We start from the raw sequence: 22,606 nt of genomic DNA on the forward strand, positions 1-22,606 counted from the left end.
GCCACATGCTGAGTGGGGTCTACCTGATAACTAGATTGAGTCCAGCAGGAGAGTTTCTCGATGCTGTGCCCCAAGAAAGGGGAAGATTAAAAGGAAAATGAAGGCCGGTCATTCTTTACTTTCATTCCAGACTAGCTCGTAACCTTTGCCCTCGATCAGAGGTTAATGGTTCTGTGAGAGGAGTCAATGTAGCCATACCAATAGCTGTGCAGCTACAACAGATCCCAAGGGGAAAGTATCCATGGACCTGTGAGCCACATCTCACAGGTAATGCTCAGCGAACAAAGTCTGACGTCTCCCAACACCTGCTTGCAGTACCTGCGTCAATGAGAAACTCTTTTTAAAAGTTAAGGAGGCACTAATGCCCCTGAGATCCTGAGCTTTTAATTACATTCCTCCCAACAAGGAAGCAGAAGAGGGAGAGATAGAAATTATGAAATCACTTCTTTCACTCAGAACGAAATCATGTTCTTTAATATTTTCTTCTCTATCCTGCCTGTGCTGACAAACAGGTGTTCCAGGTGAGGTCTCACGGCAATTGTACATTTGAGCTAGTGCTTTAATGCTCGCACATGACACAATAACAACTGATCAGGATCATTAGATACCTCACTAAGGCTTGAGATCTAAAAAGTTAAGAACCAGGAATTTGAAAAGGAAGGATTTTGGGTCTTCACTATGAAGTCAGGAACGAAAGAGAGCGAGACCTGCCTCCACCCCCTTGAATGAGTGACGTTGAAAGAGCGATCATGAATTTCACTGACCCATTTGACTGAGGTTATAGCAAGCAGGAAAACCATTTTCAAGATAAGATCTCTGTCAGAAGCTTGTTTTAATGGTTCATATGGTGCCCACTTCAAGGAACGTAGAAATCTGACTACGTTCCAGGATGGAGATATCACCTCAACTGGAGAGTAGGCCAGCTTAAAAATTTTGTATGGGCATGTAGATTTCCTCCAACGAAGAAATATCTACTCCCTTTAGTCTACAGACTTGGCTCAAGGCTGGGCGATAACTTTCAACGTTGAAACGGAACAGAGTTTCTCCTTGTGGAGGTGCAATAAAAATTCGGCAATCAACAGTATAGAACCTACATGAGAAGAGACACCTCTCTAACGATACCAACCACAGAAAAGTGTCCACTTGGCTTGGTAAACTGCTGTTGAAGATTTGTGGAGGTATCCATACATCTCTTTCGCAGTCTCTCACAAAAATCCTCTCTCTGGGAGGAGATGCTGGATAACCTCCAGGTGTAAAGTAGAAGGGATCCTACAGCACTGTGGAAGATCCATGCATGAGGTTGGCATAACAGGTCGAGAAGAGGAAGCAACTCCCTTGGACTTTCTGACCAGAGAAGTAGAAGGTCCGGGTACAATTCCATCTATGGCCATTTCAGAGCTGAGAGTGTTATCTCAAGGTTGACCGTCGCTCGAACCCAAATTTACAGCACTCCTTCTCAGGCAGAATAGAGGAAAAGCATATAGAGACCTTCTCCACTGGTGTTGGACTGTGTCCCCAAACGCTGTTTCTGGATCTGGAACCTGGAGAGCTGTACACTGGTAGTTTGTGATTTAGAAGTACCAAATAGATCCACCATCAGAGAACCCCCCAAAGCAGAATCTTCATCGCTATTCCAGGACATAAAGACAATTCGGACCCAACTACTGTACTAGCTTTCAGTATTCTAACATAACTGGGAGTGACTGAGGATTTCTAACAAGATTTACCATTTAAATGTCAATATATCCGTCTTCCTGCTCAGCTTGTCGGCCACGATGTTCCTTTTTGCCTGGAATAAAGCAGGCTATAAGGGGAATACACTTGAGCTCTACCCACTCAGGAGTTTCTACTGCCAACTGGAACAGTTGTAGCGATACCCTACCTCCTTGTTTGTTGATGAAAGCCACTACAGAGGTGGAGTCTCTCATCAAACAAGTGACCTGTGAGGAGAGGGCAAAAATGCTGAAAAGCTAGAAATGCTGCCTTCAGCTCTGGGACATTTGTGTGCTCTTGCTGTTCTGTCTTGGACCAGAGTCCTGATGCCAGATGCTGACTGAGATGAGCTCCCAACCCTTTCTTGGATGCATCTGTGAAAAGCAAGAACTCCAGAGGTTTAACTAGCAAAACCAACACTGAAGATCTCTTAAGGACTCTTCCAGTACCAGAACTAGCGAGAATGGAATGGTCCAGGTGTTGAGATTAATGCTGTTTCAGCTCCCACTGTTGGGACCGGATCAGCTCCCACTATTGGGACCGGAGGTAAAGAAAACAACAGGGCACTATGCGCTCTAGGGATGAGAGGTGTCCTAGTAGGCTCTGCCACTAATGAGTAGAGCTACCTCCCGGGGACAGGAGCCTCTTTCCTGGGATGGAAACACCTTTCTGCTTTTTGTGTTTGTCCCTTTAAAGATACGTCAGTCTTCGTTTGAGCATTAATACAGATTTCTTTTGATTTACCATGATCCCCAGATCCTGGCAAAACGAAAGAAGCTGTCTTGGTGAAAGAAAAGGATGTCTTCTAGCTCGGCCAGAATCAGCCAATAGTACATTTACCAAAGGAGACAAATACCGTTGGAGTGCACCCACACTGAAACTTGAGTAAAAAAAATCTTCTGAAGACTTGAGGGGCAGTCGACAGACCAAAACAGAGTACTCTGAATTGAAAAACTCTGTCAGCTACAATTATCCATAGGTACGTCCTCAAGGAAAGATGAATCTGAATTTGGAAATGTGTGTCCATTAAGTCTATGGTGATAATGAAGTCTGAGGGCCTGATCACTTGTCTGACCATTGCTGTCATCTCTAGTTACATTTCTCCATTCATTTCTATTCCTTGCATCTTCTTCACCCAGTCGCACCCAACTTGTATCTCTCCTCACCACATCCCTCCCTCCTTTTCCGCAATGATATTCCAGAAATCCATCTCACTACCCTCATTTCAGTTCTTTTCAACTGTCCCTCCTCTTTCCTCTTAAGCACCAAGTTTTTGTCCCATATAATAGTATCTACAGGCTTGGCAACTATGTTGTAGACCTTCATTTTGTGTCTTAATGCCCTTTTCTTGTCTAAAACAGCTCCACTTACGTCTCTCAATTTTTACCTAGTTTGTACCTCCCTCCTCTGTTATTATTGATCCCAAATAGTTAGACTCATTGCTCTGTTTTAGCGGTGTACCATCTTCCACTTGAATGTGTACTTCATGTCCTTTTCTGCTACTAATAATTAGCTTGGTGTTTCTAATGTCCACCTTCAATCGTTTCCTTTCTAGGGCTCTTTTCCATCCTAAAATCTTTTCTTACAGCTCTTCTTTTACCTACTATAACGAGAAAAATCATCTACAAACATCAGTTCTATTAATTCTTTGTTTTTCTTTAATTTTGATGACAAAGTGTTTATAACGACAAGGAACAGGAATGGACTTGAAGCAGATCCCTGATGGAGGCTAACCTTAATAGGGAATGCCTTAAGTGTCTCCATATTTTGTCTGTACTGTGGTTTTTGGCCCCTCATACATCATCCTCACTAACCTTATCAACTTCTCCGGTACTCTCTCTTTCTCAAACACCAATAGACTAACTTTACTGGTACCTTTTCATGTCTTTTCAAGATCCTCAAAACAAATGTAAACTTATCTGTTTCATTCTAGATACTTCTCTTAGCCTTATCTATCAAGATAACATCCACTGCATTCTTTCCTTTTATAAATCCAAGCGGCTGCTCATGTTTATCTATCAACTCTCTCAACCTTCCTTCTAGTATTCCCACTATTATCTTCATCAGTTGGAATACGTTCAACGACCGGAGACAAAGAGGTAGCAAGGGGATCAGCCGCCAATGTAGGATTCCCCACCTCAAAGGGCAGAAGAATCAATGTCTTCAGGATAAACCTGGAGAAATACATGGCCAACGTCCTTCATTGGTTAGCCTGATGGCAGACCCGACGACAAATGCTCAGTCAGGGGAATTTCTGGAGTCAGAGTAGGAAATTTAGAATACTACTTCTTCTTTGACACCAAAGCAGTCGAAAGAAAACGGTCATGTTTAGATTTCTTCTAACTTCGATGAAATTTCTCCCATTGGGAAGACAACCACTCCCTACAAAGAGCACAAGGGGACTCTGGGGAGCATCAATTTCCCCTACACGATGGACACAAGGAGGAGAATAGACTTCCACATGGCTTATGAGAGTCACACATGGACGTCCTTCCACATCAAGACAAGTCCTCATCACACCCACACTTGCTTCACACTCCTGAAGGATGGGGAAAACATTCAACACAAAAGCAATGAAAACTTCCAAGCCCAACAACAGAAGTCTGAACGTCAGCATGGTCCCTCCTTCAAGCCAGAACCTGTGAACCCAACACATGGGCAACTAAGAAATGCCCTATTAGTTGCCAGATCCTCTATGGTTCCTCACTGGTTGTTCCAATTTGTGTGCCAGAGTATACCCATTTTAAATGACAAAGGTTTGTTTTCAAGTATGAACAAATCTTGAATACAGGCTCCATAAGTTGTAATCTTATGTTAGTTTCCACAGATACACTCATGTCCTTTTTGTTAATACAACTTAATCATCAAACTATTTTCCCAGTCCCTTGGAATTTCATCTACATCCCAGGTCTTTTCCAATACAGTAGTGTGGTCTCTCATCCTCTGCTGAGATTTCCAAATACCTTAAATCATTTCTACTGTTCCTCTACTCTTTCTGATGTCTGCTATTGGTCATTCTACTGAAGCAGCCTTTTCTAGTTCTTCACATTCATTCTGTGTTTAATGGTTGTGAAAAATGTTATTTTTATTAATAAAATAAATTTTTGAATATACTTACCCGGTGATCATATAGCTGCAACTCTGTTGCTCGACAGAAAAACCTACGGTCAAAGTACGCCAGCGATCGCTATGCAGGTGGGGGTGTACATCAACAGCGCCATCTGTCGAGCAGGTACTTAGTACTCCAAGTAAACAAAGAACCAATTTTCTCCTCGGTCCACTGGGTCTCTATTGGGGAGGAAGGGAGGGTCCTTTAATATATGATCACCGGGTAAGTATATTCAAAAATTTATTTTATTAATAAAAATGACATTTTTCAATATTAAACTTAGCCGGTGATCATATAGCTGATTCACACCCAGGGGGGTGGGTAGAGACCAGCATTACATGTTTACATTATTATGAGCTAAGTATTTTGTATTTCATTTTAGCAGTTATTCAAAATAACAAACATGAAATAAATAAGTACCTGGTAAGGAAGTCGACTTGAACAATTACTCTGCCTTTTTAAGTACGTCTTCCTTACGGAGCCTCGCGATCCTCTTAGGATGCTGAGCGACCCCTAGGATCTGAAGTATCAAGGGTTGCAACCCATACAACAGGACCTCATCAAAACCTCTAATCTAGGCGCTTCTCAAGAAATGACTTTGACCACCCGCCAAATCAAGTAGGATGCGAAAGGCTTCTTAGCCTTCCGGACAACCCAAAAACAATAATAAAACATTTCAAGAGAAAGATTAAAAAGGTTATGGAATTAGGGAATTGTAGTGGTTGAGCCCTCACCCACTACTGCACTCGTTGCTACGAATGGTCCCAGAGTGTAGCAGTTCTCGTAAAGAGACTGGACATTCTTAAGATAAAAAGACGCGAACACTGATTTGCTTTTCCAATAGGTTGCGTCGATTATACTTTGCAGAGATCTATTTTGTTTAAAGGCCACGGAAGTTGCGACAGCTCTAACTTCGTGTGTCCTTACCTTCAGCAAAGCTTGGTCTTCCTCATTCAGATGGGAATGAGCTTCTCGTATTAACAGTCTGATAAAATAGGATAAAGCATTCTTTGACATAGGCAAAGATAGATTCTTAACTGAACACCATAAAGCTTCAGACGGGCCTCGTAAAGGATTTTAAATAGAACTTAAGAGCTCTTACAGGACATAAGACTCTTTCTAGTTCATTTCCAACCATACGATAAGTTTGGAATATCGAACGATATTGGTCAAGGCCGAGAAGGCAGCTCGTGTTTGGCTAGAAAACCAAGTTGTAGAACATGTAGCCGTTTCGGATGAGAATCCGATGTTCTTGCTGAAGGCATGAATCTCACTGACTCTTTTAGCTGTGGCTAAGCATATCAGGAAAAGAGTCTTAAAGGTGAGATCTTTCAGGGAGGCTGATTGTAGCGGTTCGAACCTGTCTGACATAAGGAATCTTAGTACCACGTCTAAATTCCAACCAGGTGTAACCAAACGACGCTCCTTCGTGGTCTCAAAAGACTTAAGGAGGTCCTGTAGATCTTTATTGTTGGAAAGATCTAAGCCTCTGTGACGGAAGACTGATGCCAACATGCTTCTGTAACCCTTGATAGTGGGAGCTGAAAGAGATCGTTCTTTCCTCAGATATAAGAGAAAGTCAGCTATTTGAGTTACAGAGGTACTGGTCGAGGATACGGATACTGACTTGCACCAGTTTCGGAAGATTTCCCACTTCGATTGGTAGACTCTAAGGGTGGATGTTCTCCTTGCTCTAGCAATCGCTCTGGTTGCCTCCTTCGAAAAGCCTCTAGCTCTCGAGAGTCTTTCGATAGTCTGAAGGCAGTCAGACGAAGAGCGTGGAGGCCTTGGTGTACCTTCTTTACGCGTGGCTGACGTAGAAGGTCCACCCTTAGGGGAAGTGTTCTGGGAACGTCTACTAGCCATCGAAGTACCTCGGTGAGCCATTCTCTCGCGGGCCAGAGGGAAGCAACTAGCGTCAACCTTGTCCCTTCGTGAGAGGCGAACTTCTGCAGTACCTTGTTGACAATCTTGAACGGAGGGAATGCATATAGATCTAGATGTGACCAATCTAGTAGAACGGCATCTATATGAACTGCTGCTGGGTCCGGGATTGGTGAGCAAAATATTGGGAGCCTCTTGGTCATCGAGGTTGCGAAGAGATCTATGGTTGGCTGGCCCCAGGTGGCCCAAAGTCTCTTGCATACATCCTTGTGGAGGGTCCATTCTGTTGGAATTATTTGTCCCTTCCGACTGAGACAATCTGCCATGACATTCAAGTTGCCTTGGATGAACCTCGTTACTAGTGAAATGTCTAGACCTTTTGACCAGGTGAGGAGGTCCCTTGCGATCTCGTACAATGTCAGAGAGTAGGTCCCTCCTTGCTTGGAGATGTACGCCAAAGCCGTGGTGTTGTCCGAGTTCACCTCCACCACTTTGCCTTGAAGGAGAGACCTGAAGCTTTCCAGGTCAGACGTACTGCCAGTAGCTCCTTGCAGTTGAAATGCATTGTCCTTTGACTCGAGTTCCATAATCCCGAGCATTCCCTACCGTCTAATGTCGCACCCCAGCCTACGTCCGATGCGTCCGAGAAGAGAACGTGGTTGGGAGTCTGAACAGTCAGGGGAAGACCCTCTCTAAGGTTGATATACTGTAGTCCTTTCACCAAGTCAGACAAGACTTTATCTTTCCGGAAACCGGGATCGAGACCGCTTCTAGCGTCTTGTCCTTTTTCCAGTGAAAAGCTAGATGGTATAGAAGAGGACGGAGGTGTAGTCTTCCTAGTGACACAAATTGATCCACGGATGACAGTGTCCCTACCAGACTCATCCACAGCCTGACTGGGCAGCGTTCCTTCTTCAGCATCTTCTGGATGGATAGCAGGGCTGGGGGTTGATCGTCTTGTTCAGCAACGTCCTCATCAGAGGGTTCCTCATCCGAAACTGATGAGGAAACGGCAACGGAGTGGGCAACGTCTGACTCGCTGAATCCGGTCGCACTGGTGGATGCGTGACGGAGCCGGACGCAATATCATGGCACTGCTGCACAGTCTGTGAACTGTCAACAACCATGGGTGCGCGAGGAAGTACAGCGTCAACCCGAAACTGTCTAGACTGTCTGGGTTGTGCAGTCAACACCCTACCGGGTTGCTGAGGTTGACGCACTGCGTCACAACAAGTCACCTCTGCTGGTTGTTGAACGTCTTCCTAGTGACACACTGAACGTCAACAACCACCTCCGAGCGTCGCTTAACGTCAACGTGCGACTGGCAACCCACACTGGGTCGCATCGGTGGAAGAACCACCTCAACTGGCAGACGCGAGTAGGATACCTCAGCGTCAACAGGGCGCACAACCAACCGGTTGGAAGGTTGTTGGCCAGAAGGTTCTTCTCCGCATTTAAGTCCTCTATCAAGGACACAAGCTTGGACTGCATGTCTTGCAGCAAAGCCCATTTAGGGTCTACGGGAGCAGGTGTGGCAACAGACGGGGTTAGCGACTGAGGCGGAACCATTTACCATCCCTGGAAGCCTTGTTATGTGTGACATAATAGTACAGAAAACTTCAAAGGCTCGACAAAAGTTGAGAAGTTGACCTGTAAACAACTTGGAGCGTCTCCTGGCTAGGCGCCAGGGCGAGTCTACCAGAATTGAGAAGTCTATCTGGGCAGAGGCATGAACTCCCAAGCCGAGAACTTCTCTCGTGTCCTATCAGACTCTCGCTCTATAAGCCAGTTTAAAAGAAGGGAAATCAAAGGCTGTATCCCTAAAACTCCTCCTGGTGCAAAAACCAGTCGCCTAGCCAACGTAACGCTCTCTAGGAGAGCGAGAGAGCACTAGCTTAACAACAACGGCTTCGAAGTAGCTAGGCCTAGTGTAAGTTCTGACGTTTAGGCGAACGAGGAGCAGCAGTTACAAGATCCGGACGAAGATCCTTAAAAAATCATCATGATTTAATTAGAGTCCATAGGAGGCTAAGCAGCTTAAGGCTCCTCTCCAAATGACAGAGTCCTCAAAGGAATATCAGTAGGAGGGAGAACAGCACTTTCTCATCTACAGGAACCTTGTCCGATAAAAGCTAGGTTATCTCAGTGAGTCTCTCACTGGTGCATTAGTAGCAGACCAGAAGGCAACGTCATGTAACTGCTTGACAGTCTGTGAACTGTCAACAACTGAACTGTCAACCACAACAGGTGCGTGAGGACATACAGCACTGGTGCATTAGTAGCAGACCAGAAGGCAACGTCATGTAACTGCTTGACAGTCTGTGAACTGTCAACAACTGAACTGTCAACCACAACAGGTGCGTGAGGACATACCGTGTTCACTCAAGACTGCTTTGACTGTCTATACTGAGCAGTCAAAACAACTCTAGAATGCGGAGGTTGACGCACCGCGTCAAAACAAAACAACTTAGGTTGTTGTTGTAACTCGCGAACGTCAACGGAGGGTTCCGTGCGTCGCTGAACGTCAACATGCGGCTGGCAGGGTACACTGCGCATGGGTGGCGGGACTCTCACAGCTGGAGTGCGGGAGAAGGTAGCCTCAGCGTCAACTGAACGCACAACCGTGGTTGGTTGTAGGCTAACGGGTGCAGTGTCAACCTTCTCCGCACGAAAGTCCTGCATTAAAGATGTTAACTGTGTCTGCATGGTCTGCAGCAAAGACCACTTAGGGTCTACAGTAGCAGGTGCGGCAACAGACGGTGTTACTGCCTGTTGCGGTACCGCTTTGCCTCTCTTAGGAGGTGAGCAGTCGTCGGAAGACTGCAGCGAGTCCGAACTGACCCAGTGGCTACAACTGGGCCGTTGGACTTGCGCGGAAGGGACCGACTTGCGCTTAATAAGCTGCGAGACCTTGGTCCATGGTTTCTTACGAGAAACCTCTTCCGCAGACGAGAAGTAAATGGGCTCTCTCGTCTTTGTGTGGGTGGGGCGATCTTGGGTAGATACGCCCGAAACCACGGAGGGAAACGTCTGTTCGTTGATCAAGGCCTGACGAACCCATAAGTCGTTCGACATTACTTCTCCCCTGGGCTTGGGAGCTTGCAAGAGGTCCCGGACTAGGTGAACGACAGGCACGAACAGACGAACCCTCGGACGCAACACTGTAACACTTTGCGCATATCACTTTATCACTTCGATTTTCTGTTTTGCACTTATTTCACTGAAATCGAAACTTTTACTGATTTCTACCTGAAACACGCAATTCTACCCTTCATTAAAAGGTAGTAATTGCGAAAACAGTCGTATAATGCAGCTCATTAATACTAGCAAAAACAGAAAACATATATAAAGATAAAGAATTCAGTGGCTGGGAAAGAGACTAAACACTAGTTCAAATAAACTACGTTTACAATCTCTCACCGCACATAGCCTGGGGACAAGAATAAAACCCTAGAAACGTTTTACCTTCTTCCCCGTACAGCGACTAGGGAGGAGAGTAACACGAGAACAACGTTACCCGCTTGAACGGAACGTTTTTTCTCCTCTCTCTCCCTCCGTCTCTATCTCTCTCTCTCTTTCTCTCTTGATTTCGCACCTGAGAGAAGAGCCCAATTATATATCGTCAAAAAAACATGTTATTTGGCTAAAGGAAAAAACTGAAAGGTTTTCCAAATAAAAAGTTCCTTTAATTTAGAATTTAAACCATTTAAGCTAAGAAAGAATGAACGAAACGTCAGAATCGATTTACTCTTACTGCAAAGTGAAACCGTGATACACTCTCTCTCTATCGTAACGATAGAGCGCATGTTGAACGTCCTGAACGTCAACAACTGCGTAGTCTAAAAAACTAAACGTTAGTTCATCTTTGAAAACAGTACGAAGACTATCAAAGAAATTCTTTCATAAAACATTAAATTTAAAAAGTTTTAAATTCTTTAAAGGCTAAATACGATATAACGGGCTCAACGTTGATTAACTTCGGTTTCAAGTTAGGACCGCCTACTATCAGGAAAGGTCGCATATAAACAAAACATAAAAATTTATTTTTATATGTTTATAATAAATGGAAAGTTAATCGAAGAGGCCTAATAAAGGCGGAGAGATATAAAATATATAGATCTATAACGTGTTAAGCAAAATTACTAAAAACCTAAACACACTTCCGTCTAAGGGAAGGGTCGGCCATTTAAAAATGAAAGAGAGTCCATACTCTCTTTGTCACCATAATTAAATCTATCCAAAACGAGTTCAAGTTTTGAGATGAAGATAAAACCCCTGCATAGCGAAAGCTCAAAACTAGAATAGTGTACTTCACCAAATAGTTGTGAAAACAAATCCAGTTAGTAACAGCGTATAAGTGAACCCTCGCTACTTCGCGGTTCGACCATCGCGGATTCACCACTTCGCGGATTTTTTCCATAACCCATATATATACAGTAATATATATATATATGTATGCATGTATTTATGTATATATGTAGGTATGTATATGTGTATACATATAAATATATATATATATATATATATATATATATATATATATACACACACACACACACACACATATATATATATATATATATATATATATATCTAAAGTAGGAAGATGTGATGTAGTTCTAAGGGAAAAGTATGGGAAATATGTCTGGGTAATAAGCAAAGCGCTACCTCCAGTTTGTTTCTACATTATGATCAGAGATAAATGTAAACAAAACATTGGTTGCCATTTTTTATCGTGCTTTTTAGCATGTTTAGGAAATGCATGATATAAAATCACCTTTAATATTTGTGCCTGTTTTAGTTTAGGGTACTGTAGTACATGCATTAAGTGTTCTGTACATTAAAGGGTAGTTTGTTAACAGTACTACGTACAAGGGAAGGTTTTAAAAGTCTGAATATACATGTTAAATGAATAGGTAAATATAGTGTCACTACTTCGCGGATTTTCACCTATCGCGGCCGCGACTGGAACCTATCTACCGCGATAAACGAGGGTTCACTGTAAGGTAGTAGGTCTTGCCAGTAGCCCCACAGAGAGAAAATTGGTTCTTTGTTTACTTGGAGTACTAAGTACCTGCTCGACAGATGGCGCTGTTGATGTACACCCCCACCTGCATAGCGATCGCTGGCGTATTTTGACCGTAGGTTTTTCTGTCGAGCAACAGAGTTGCAGCTATATGATCACCGGCTAAGTTTAATATTGAAAAATTAGGCTTTCCATCTTCTCATGACTTCCTTTTCCTAATTTAAGATTTTTCTATTTTCATCATTGATAATTCCTACCTCTACTACACCATGCCTGTTTGTTCACCATTCAGTACTGTAAATCTGACTGAGTAAATCTCTGTAATAGCACAATCAATCCACCTGTAAATTGTGGCATTTCTAAATCCAGAAAGTATTATGTATTAATGTAATTTATTGACAATGTGACACCATTTTGTTTAGACAATATCTACACTCTGCAATGGTTATTAGTCTGTGGGAACACAAAAGGCATGACAAGTCTTTTTGAACTCTATAAATTAACTTTCATAACAGCCACAGCTCCATTATTGGTATTCAAGAACTCTTAAAACTGTGAAAAGAGCAACCTCAGTTCATTAACTACCTGACGCTGCATGAAAACAAAGAAAATTAATTTAAAGAATTATAAAAAAATCTAACATACAACAAGAAATAATCCTGCCTCCAAAAAGACTGATAAAGCACTTTTTAAGCAAAGAGTTGAAACAAAAATAGAGGGGACATTCCAACCTTTAATCCAGAGCAACTTAAGAAATATGCACACCGAAATATCAACTTACCTTTGCAGATGTAATAGATGTATTTTGGGCGCTGCCATATTCATCTTGAATCTGAGGCCTGTGCACAAAACCTTGTTTAACACTAACATCATCTAGTTCATCCTGAAAGAAAAAATATGTGTATATAATATAATGCAATAAAATATGTAGAACTTACTACTAACCAAAACAAAAACATGAATAATCCAAATTGAGAGTACAAAATGCATAACTACAATACAAAGCAAAAAATATCACAAAGACCTTAGTAACTTGTATTTTTGCAAACTATGCAAACCTGAGTCATTTAATGGGAGTATGATTTCAGCATAGCTGGAACTTTGCTAGGGCTTGTACGGGTGGTTGAGGAGGGAAGTAAAATTTGATTTAATAATTATATCTGGAGAGGTGCGGTGGGTCGAGGTCGACCCCAGACATGTCAAAAAACATGTTTTTTTTTTTTCTTTCCAAAAATCATTGGCTGTCAAGAATGCAGAGGTTATTGACCTGCAAGAGGCCAGCATTCTTCACACCAATACTGTGTCAAGACGCAGTTCAGTTCAACTTTTCTGCTTTCCATTTCTCTGAGCCTCCCTGGGGTTGAGCTCGACCCTTATAAACTAAATTGAGTAACTGAACAAAAATAAAAATTTCTACATAATAACTTCTCTGCAATTGTGTAGATACATGTATACTTTTTGTTAGAAAATGTGGGTGGATGGTTTGTCTATCACATGCGTGACATTGGTTTTGGCTCAGATGCCATTTTCCTTGGAATGCCGATTCTGCATTTTTTCAGATCATTGCCAAGCGATGATACTCATTGGGTTTTTACAAAATCAGCTCGCTCCTAATGGAGTTGGAGTGATCTATATTACCGAAAGCCTGTTAAGGAACTTTCTTTATACTTACTCTGCTCTTTCAAACACTTCCTTATCACATAGAGATCTTTTGGTTGCCACACACTAATGGATTTCCCTCTCATACATTATAATCCCTGACATCGCAAATTATAATCCCTCCCAAGTCTCCCTTCAATTGCTTACACAACCTGTCAAACCTGCTTCTCTCTCTCTCACTTTCTCATTTTCATAAATCAATCTCTCTCTCTCTCTCTCTCTCTCTCTCTCTCTCTCTCTCTCTCTCTCACACAACCTTTACAAACTAACCTTTTTGTCAGAATTTTAATATGTTATTTTCCTTAGTAAAATAAATTTTTGAATATACTTACCCGATGATCATATAGCTGCATCCCTGCTGCCCGACAGAAAAAACCTACGGGAGGAATACGCCAGCGATCGCTATACAGGTGGGGGTGTACATCAACAGCGCCATCTGTCAAGTAGGTACTCAAGTACTCGATGTCAAAAACGAACCAATTTTCTCCTCTGTCCCACTGGTTCTCTATTGGGGAGGAAGGGTGGGTCCTTTAATTTATGATCATCGGGTAAGTATATTCAAAAATTTATTTTACTAAGGAAAATAACATTTTTCAATATCAAACTTACCCGATGATCATATAGCTGATTCACACCCAGGGGGGTGGGTAGAGACCAGCATAACAAGTTGACATTATGAGCTAAGTATTCCGTATTTTATTTTAGCAGTTATTCAAAATAACAAGCATAAAATAAATAAGTACCTGGTAAGGAAGACGACTTGAACAATTACTCTGCCTTTTTAAGTACGTCTTCCTTACTGAGCCTCGCGATCCTCATAGGATGCTGAGCGACTCCTAGGAGCTGAAGTATGAAGGGTTGCAACCCATACTAAAGGTCCTCATCAAAACCTTTAATCTAGGCGCTTCTCAAGAAATGATTTTGACCACCCGCCAAATCAAGTAGGATGCGAAAGGCTTCTTAGCCTTCCGGACAACCCAAAAATATTTCAAGAGAAAGATTAAAAAGGTTCTGGAATTAGGGAATTGTAGTGGTGGAGCCCCCACCACTACTGCACTCGTTGCTACGAATGGTCCCAGAGTGTAGCAGTTCTCGTAAAGAGACTGGACATTCTTAAGATAATAGACGCGAACACTGATTTGCTTTTCCAATAGGTTGCGTCGAATATATTTTGCAGAGATCTATTTTGTTTAAAGGCCACGGAAGTTGTGACAGCTCTAACTTCGTGTGTCCTTACCTTCAGCCAAGCTTGGTCTTCCTCATTCAGAAGGGAATGAGCCTCTCGTATTAACAGTCTGATAAAAAAAGGATAAAGAATTCTCTGACATAGGCAAAGATGAATTCTTAACTGAACACCATAAAGCTTCAGACGGGCCTCGTAAAGGTTTTAAAATAGAACTTAAGAGCTCTTACAGGACATAATACTCTTTTTAGTTCATTTCCAACCATACGATAAGTTTGGAATATCGAACGATATTGGTCAAGGCCGAGAAGGCAGCTCGTGTTTGGCTAGAAAACCAAGATGTAGAACATGTAGCCGTTTCGGATGAGAATCCGATGTTCTTGCTGAAGGCATGAATCTCACTGACTCTTTTAGCTGTGGCTAAGCATATCAGGAAAAGAGTCTTAAAGGTGAGATCTTTCAGGGAGGCTGATTGAAGTGGTTCGAACCTGTCTAACATAAGGAATCTTAGAACCACGTCTAAATTCCAACCAGGTGTAACCAAACGACGCTCCTTCGTGGTCTCAAAAGACTTAAGGAGGTCCTGTAGATCTTTATTGTTGGAAAGATCTAAGCCTCTGTGACGGAAGACTGATGCCAACATGCTTCTGTAACCCTTGATAGTGGGAGCTGAAAGAGATCGTTCTTTCCTCAGATATAAGAGGAAGTCAGCTATTTGAGTTACATAGGTACTGGTCGAGGATACGGATACTGACTTGCACCAGTTTCGAAAGATTTCCCACTTCGATTGGTAGATTCTAAGGGTGGATGTTCTCCTTGCTCTAGCAATCGCTCTGGTTGCCTCCTTCGAAAAACCTCTAGTTCTCGAGAGTCTTTCGATACTCTGAAGGCAGTGAGACGAAGAGCGTGGAGGCCTTGGAGTACCTTCTTTACGCGTGGCAGACGTAGCAGGTCCACCCTTAGGGGAAGAGTTCTTGGAACGTCTACTAGCCATCGAAGTACCTCGGTAAGTTATTCTCTCGCGGGCCAGAGGGAAGCAATTAGCGTCCACTTGTCCCTTCGTGAGAGGCGAACTTCTGCAGTACCTTGTTGACAATCTAGAACGGAGGGAATGCATATAGATCTAGATGAGACCAATCTAGTAGAAAGGCATCTAAAAGAACTACTGCTGGGTCGGGATAGGTGAGCAAAGTATTGAGAGCCTCTTGGACATCGAGGTTGCGAAGAGATCTATGGTTGGCTGGCCCCAGGTGACCCAAAGTCTCTTGCATACATCCTTGTGGAGGGTCCAATATGTTGGAATTATTGTCCATTCCTACTGAGACAATCTGCTAAGACATTCAAGTTGCCTTGGAAGAAACTTGTTACTAGTGAAAAGTCTAGACCTGTTGAACAGGAGAGGAGGTCACTTGCGAACTCGTACCATGTCAGAGAGTAGATCCCTCCTTGCTAGGAGATGTACATCAAAGCAGGGAGTTGACCGTGTTCACCTCCACTACTTTGCCTTGAAGGAGAGACCTGAAGCTTTTCCAGGTCAGACGTACTGCCAGAAGCTTCTTGCAGTTGAAATGCATTGTCCTTTGACTCGAGTTCCATAATCCCGAGCATTCCCTACCGCCTAAGGTCGCACCCCAGCCTACGTCCGATGCGTCTGAGAAGAGAACGTGGTTGGGAGTCTGAACAGTCAGGGGAAGACCCTATCAAAGGCTGATAAAGTCCTTTCATCCAGTCAGACCAGACTTATCTTCCGGAAACCGGGATCGAGACCGCTTCTAGCGTCTTGTCCTTTTCCAGTGAAGAGCTAGATGAAACCGAAGAGGACGGAGGTGTAGTCTTCCAAGTGACACCAATTGAACCACGGATGACAGTGTCTTAACCAGACTCATCCACAGCCTGACAGGGCCGTGTTCCTTCTTCAGCATCTTCTGGATGGATAGCAGGGCTGGGGGTTGATCGTCTTGTTCAGCCATGTCCTCATCAGAGGGTTCCTCATCCGAAACTGATGAGGAAACGGCAACGGAGTGGGCAACGTCTGACTCGCTGAATCCGGTCGCACTGGTGGATGCGTGACGGAGCCGGACACAAGATCATGGTACTGCTGCACAGTCTGTGAACTGTCAACCATGGGGAAGCGAGGAAGTACAGCGACAACCCGAAACTGTCTAGACTGTCTGGGTTGTGCAGACAACCCCTTATCGGGTTGCTGAGGTTGCCGCACTGCGTCACAACAAGTCACCTCTGCTGGTTGTTGAACGTCTTCCTAGTGACACACTGAACGTCCACAACCACCTCCGAGAGTTGCTTAACGTCAACGTGCGACTGGCAACCCACACTGGGTCGCACCGGAGGAGGAACCATCTCAACTGGCGGACGTGAGTAGGATATCTCAGCGTCAACAGGGCGTACAACCAACCGGTAGGAAGGTTGTTGGCAAGAAAGTTCTTCTCCGTAAAAAATTCTCTATCAAGGACTAAGCTTGGACTGCATGTCTTGCAACAAAGCCCAAGGTCTATGGGAGCAGGTGTGGCAACAGACGGGGTTAGCGACTGAAGCGGAACCATTTACCCTCCCTGGAAGCATGTTATGCTTTAATTAAAGTCCATAGGAGGCTAAGCAGCTTAAGGCTCCTCTCCAAATGACAGAGTCCTCAAGGGAATATCAGAAGGAGGGAGAACAGCACTTTCTCATCTACAGGAACCATGTCCGAGAAAAGCTAGGTTATCTCAGTGAGGGTTTCACTGGTGCATAAGCAGCAGACCAGACGGCAACGTTATGAAACTGCTTGACAGTCTGTGAACTGTAAAAAACTGAACTGTCAACCACAACAGGTGCGTGAGGACATACAGCACTGGTGTATAGTAGCAGACCAGAAGGCAACGTCATGTAACTGTTTGACAGTCTGTGAGTTGGCAACAACCAAAGCTGTGTGGGGAAGCCTCAACTCCTGACTGACTAGTTTGCTGCGGGCGAGTGGCGGTAACCACAGTGTGTTGCGGAGGCTGACACACCGTGTCAAAACACGGCAGCTTGTGGTAGCTCACGCACGGCAACGGAGTGCTCCGTGTGTCTGTGGGAGTCAGCATACGTCTGGCAGGGTCGACTGCGCATGGGTGGAGGAGCTCTCACAACAAGAGTGTGGGAGCAGGCAGCCATGCCGGGCGCACAACCGTGGTAGGCTGTAGGCCAACGGGTGCATCGTCAACCTTCTCCGCAGTTGGAGTGTGGGAGCTGGCAACAACAAAAGCGGAGTGCTGGTGCGTGGGAGGGACTGCCGTGGGTTGCGGAGCATGCCGCATTGCATCAAAACACGGCAGCTTGACAGCACCTTCCCACAGCTGATGCGGTAGCTCACGCATGTCAACGGAGGGTGCAGCATGAACATGCGTCTGGCAGGGTCGACTGCGCATCGGTGGTGGAGCTCTCACAGGTGGAGTGTGGGAGCTGGCAGCCGCAGTATCTGCTGAGCGCACAACCGTGGCAGGTTGTAGGTTAACAGGTGCAGTGTCAACCTTCTCAGCACGATACTCCTGCATGAAGGAAGCAAGCTGAGACTGCATAGTCTGCAGCATGGACCACTAGGGTCTACCAAAGAAGGCAACAAACGAAGCTACTGTCCGTTGTGACTGAGGGTCTAAAACAGCTGGTGCGGCAACAGACGGAGTTACTGCCTGTTGCGGTACCACCTTGCCTCTCTTGGGAGGTGAGCAGTCGTCGGATGACTGCAGCGAGTCCGAACTGACCCAGTGGCTACGCCTAGGCCGTTGGACTTGCGCGGAAGGGACCGACTTGCACTTAAAGCTGCAAGATTGGTCCATGGTTTCTGCGAGAAACCTCTTCCGCAGACGAGGAATAAATGGGCTCTCTCGTCTTTATGTGGGTGGGGCGATCACGTCGGCAACGTGTGTAGATACACCCGAAACCACCGAGGGAAACGTCTGTTCGTCGATCAAGGCCTGTGGAACCCATAAGTCCTTCGACATTACTTCTCCCCTGGGCTTGGGAGCTTGTAAGAGGTATCGGACTAGGTGAACAACTGGCACGAACAGACGAACCCTCGAACGCAACACTGTAACACTTTGCGCATATCACTTTATCACTTTTGATTTTCTGTTTGCACTTATTTCACTGAAATCGAAACTTTAAGTGATTTGTACCTGAAACACGCAATCCTATCCTTCATTAAAAGGTAGTAATTGCGAAAACAGTTTTACAATGCAACAGAAAAACATAATGAAAGATAAAGAATTCAGTGGCTGGAAAAGAGACTAAACACTAGATCAAATAAACTACGTTTAAAATCTCTCACCGCATAAAGCCTGGGAACAAGAATAAAACTCTAGAAACGTTTTACCTTCTTCCCCTACAGCGACTAGGGAGAAGAGTAAAAAAAAAAAAAAAAACGAGAACAACGTTACCCGCTTGAACGAAACGTTTATTCTCCTCTCTCTCCCTCCGTCTCTATCTCTCTCTCTCTTCTCTCTTGACTTAGAACCTGAGAGAAGAGCCCAATTATATATCGTTAAAACATATTATTTGCTAAAGGAAAAAACTGAAAGGTTTCCCAAAGAAAAAGTTCCTTTATTAGAATTAAAACCATTTAAGCTAAGAAAGAATGAACGAAACGCTAGAATCGGTTTACTCTTACTGCAACGTGAAACCGTGAAATACTCTCTCTCTATCGTAACGATAGAGCGCAAGTTGAACGTTCTGAACGTCAACAACTGCGGAGACTAAACTAAACGTTAGTTCATCTTTGAAAACAGTACGAGACTATCAAAGAAATTCTTTCAAAAACATTAAAAAGTATAAATTCTTAAAAGGAAAAAACGATATGACGGGCTCAATGTTAATTAACTTCGGTTCCAAGTAAGGACCGCCTACTATTAGGAAAGGTCGCAAATAAACAAACATAAAAATTAATTTTTTATAAGTTTATAATAAATGGAAAGTTAATCGAAGAGGCCTATAAAGGCGGAGAGATATAAAATAAAAAGATCTATAGCTTGTTAAGCAAAATTACCAAAAACCTAAACACACTTCCGTCTAAGGGAAGGGTCGGCCATTTAAAAGTGAAAGAGAGTCCATACTCTCTTCGTCACCAACACTTCCGTCTAAGGGAAGGGTCGGCCATTTAAAAGTGAAAGAGAGTTCATACTCTCTTCGTCACCATAATTAAATCTATCCAAAACGAGTTCAAGTTTTGAAATGAAGATAAAACCCCTGCATAGCGAAAGCTCAAAACTGGAATAGTGTACTTCACCAAATCGTTGTGAAAACAAATCCAGTTAGGGACGGCGTATTTAGTAGGTCTTGCCTGTGGCACGACAGAGGGAAAATTGGTTCGTTGTTGACATCGAGTACTTGAGTACCTACTTGACAGATGGCGCTGTTGATGTACACCCCCACCTGTATAGCGATCGCTGGCGTATTCCTCCCGTAGGTTTTTTCTGTCGGGCAGCAGGGATGCAGCTATATGATCATCGGCTAAGTTTAATATTGAAAAATACAGTAATCAAATATCCATACAAATCCACCAATAATTAGATAAATAAACAAAATGTTGAAATTGACATACCCTTCCCCAATTTCAGGTGGTAGATTTGGCCTTACGGGTTGACGTGTTCTGGGACCATTTTGTTGACATAGCTGAAGTGTAAGGTGGCATATCCCTATGTACTCTTGTTCTCCATAGAATTTGACATATTGTGCTATATTTTCATGAAAAATGCCATATCTTATAATAGATACATTGATTTTTATAAGAAATCTTCAAAGTGAAACTAGGATATCAAAAAAATTATCTTTAAAGGATCCCTTAGAGAACAGCAAATAACATCTTAGTTCAGATTTTCTTACATATTTCCATTCTATGATAATATGACTGTAATTTTTACAAAATGTATCCAGTAATTATTTACTTCAGGTACCCCAAAGAATTTGTTCAATTTTTGCATTTTTAACTAAAAAATTTTCTTTTTCTCATTTCAGATTACCCCTCTATGAGTTTGAGACCCTTTCTGGCTGTCACAAATCGTTCCCCAACTCTTCAGAAATGTCAAACTAAATTTTTTATCACACCGATCTTGCTCGATCCTCTCCCAGAGGAGACCGATTGATTGATTGATTGATTTGAGGTTTTGAGGTTTGCTGGCATCCTGACATCTAAGGTCATTGACGCCAACCAGAGGAGACTGAACGAGCAGAGTCAACGGGGAGAGAACAACGAAAAGACGGAGTAAGCAGTCAGGACTTCTTCGACTTTGAGGAAGACTCCGATAGTGAAGATTCTCTTTTGGACTTCTTCTGGGGCCTACTGAACTCCACCTACTGGAAAGATGGCCACTCCCTACACTCATTACAAGGAGACCCCTGCAACCAGACATGACATCGGTAAGCAGTGCAAAGAGGATGGGGATCCGTATCTATGGCAGACATGAAGGTACCGCTAGGGCAGCCTTCAATGCCAGGGAAAACCCACATAATAGCAATCCCAAGAACACAAACACCTAAACCAAAAAATGAATGATAAGTAATAAGCCAGTTTGGGTTAACGGGGGGGACACACAGCTTGTCTACAATACACCGAGCCAAAAGCAAAACTAATGTCATATTACCAGTGTGTGTGAGAGCAGGGTGGCTGCTCTACCACCCGCTACCCCTAACTAGTTACTAGAAGGGAAGTTTACATTTCCAAAAGTTTTATGGCTACTTTCAGCTTCGCCAAAAGTACATCTCCATGTAAAAAAACGAAAGGGTTTGTATTAGGTGTCAGAGCAAATAATCTTTCCATCTTCTCTTGACTCCCTTTTCCTCAATTAAGATATTTGCATTTTCATCTTTTACAATTCCTACTTCTACCTACTGCCCTTATTTTCTTGTTTCTGAAATTCTGTACCGTAGATTATCTTTCCTCCCTCCAGTGTTCCAATAATCTCAAACCACTCCCTCCTGGCTTTTCCCTTTGCAATACAGTAGCTATCATTACAGTACCTTTGTTTCTCTCTCTGTCCATCTGTTTCTTTCCTATTTGGTAGATTTTATCTTCTACCCATCCTTTTCTGGCTAAACTACTTTCACTCACAGCTATTTGAAATTAAGGTATCATATATTTCCCGCTATAACTAACTCTGAATTTTTAACAGCCATTCCAGCTTCGCTGTAGTCAAACTCCCATTCAAGGTGGATGGTTTGTATTGGCGTGGGAACAACTAACATTTGCCATCCAAAATTAGTAAGGTTTAAGCTATGAGCAGCAGATAGGCTTTTCAGTATTATCTGAGATGACAATATTAGAAAGCATATTTACAACTTAAAATATCTGGGTTTCTGTGTCATAAATCATTCAAAACCCTTAATAATACACCATAAACACCTCTTATTTTCTCCAGAGGGTTTATTGGGTATTTACAGATTAGATTGGATTCAAGATTTTGGGCTATAAAGCCCTTCAATCGGGACTGTGAGACCATTTAGCACCTAACTGCGACTGGTTACAAAAAGGAAAGAAAGGTTAGAAGTGGTTGAACGGCAAGATGGAAGATATGTAGTACTAACAGAGTTAAAGTAGAAAGATATAAGTAAGGGATGTGGTGGCCTAGTGGAAACGCCCTTGCCTGGTGATTGCCAGACTGGGGTTTGAGTCCCACTCAAACTAGATAGTTTCTTTAGTCTCTGTAACCTCACCATCCTTGTGAGCTAAGAATAAGGGGTTTGGGGAAGCCTATAGGTCTACCTGCTGAGTCATCAGCACCCATTCCCTGGGCCTCCCTTGTCCTAGCTTGGGTGGAGAGAGGGCTTGTGCTGATCATATGTGTATATGGTGAGTCTCTAGGGCATTGTCCTGTTTGCTGAAGCAATGTCACTCTCTTTGCCTCTGCCATCCATGAGCAACCTTTAAACCTTTAATTGTGTGGCTAGCAACTGAAGGAATGCTATAACGACCCTTAAGTAATGCAACAGTACACCATGTGAGGCGTACTGACAATATTACCCTCCCAACGGAGTAGTGATTACTCATGCAATTTTACCCAGA

At 43.4% G+C, this 22,606-nt stretch overlaps 1 protein-coding gene across 5 annotated transcripts in view; it reads right to left on the reverse strand.

Moving 5' to 3' along the window:
• kto (kohtalo) overlaps positions 1–22,606 on the reverse strand; it is a 276,697-nt gene that overhangs the window by 252,211 nt on the left and 1,880 nt on the right. For all 5 annotated transcript variants that reach the window (XM_068346482.1, XM_068346481.1, XM_068346480.1 and 2 more), the window contains exon 2: positions 12,514–12,615. In XM_068346482.1, the coding sequence (XP_068202583.1) occupies positions 12,514–12,615 (102 nt within the window). The remainder of the gene's footprint in view (positions 1–12,513; positions 12,616–22,606) is intronic.

Source organism: Palaemon carinicauda, chromosome 22 (assembly GCF_036898095.1).
Source record: "Palaemon carinicauda isolate YSFRI2023 chromosome 22, ASM3689809v2, whole genome shotgun sequence".
NCBI classification, from domain to species: domain Eukaryota; kingdom Metazoa; phylum Arthropoda; class Malacostraca; order Decapoda; family Palaemonidae; genus Palaemon; species Palaemon carinicauda.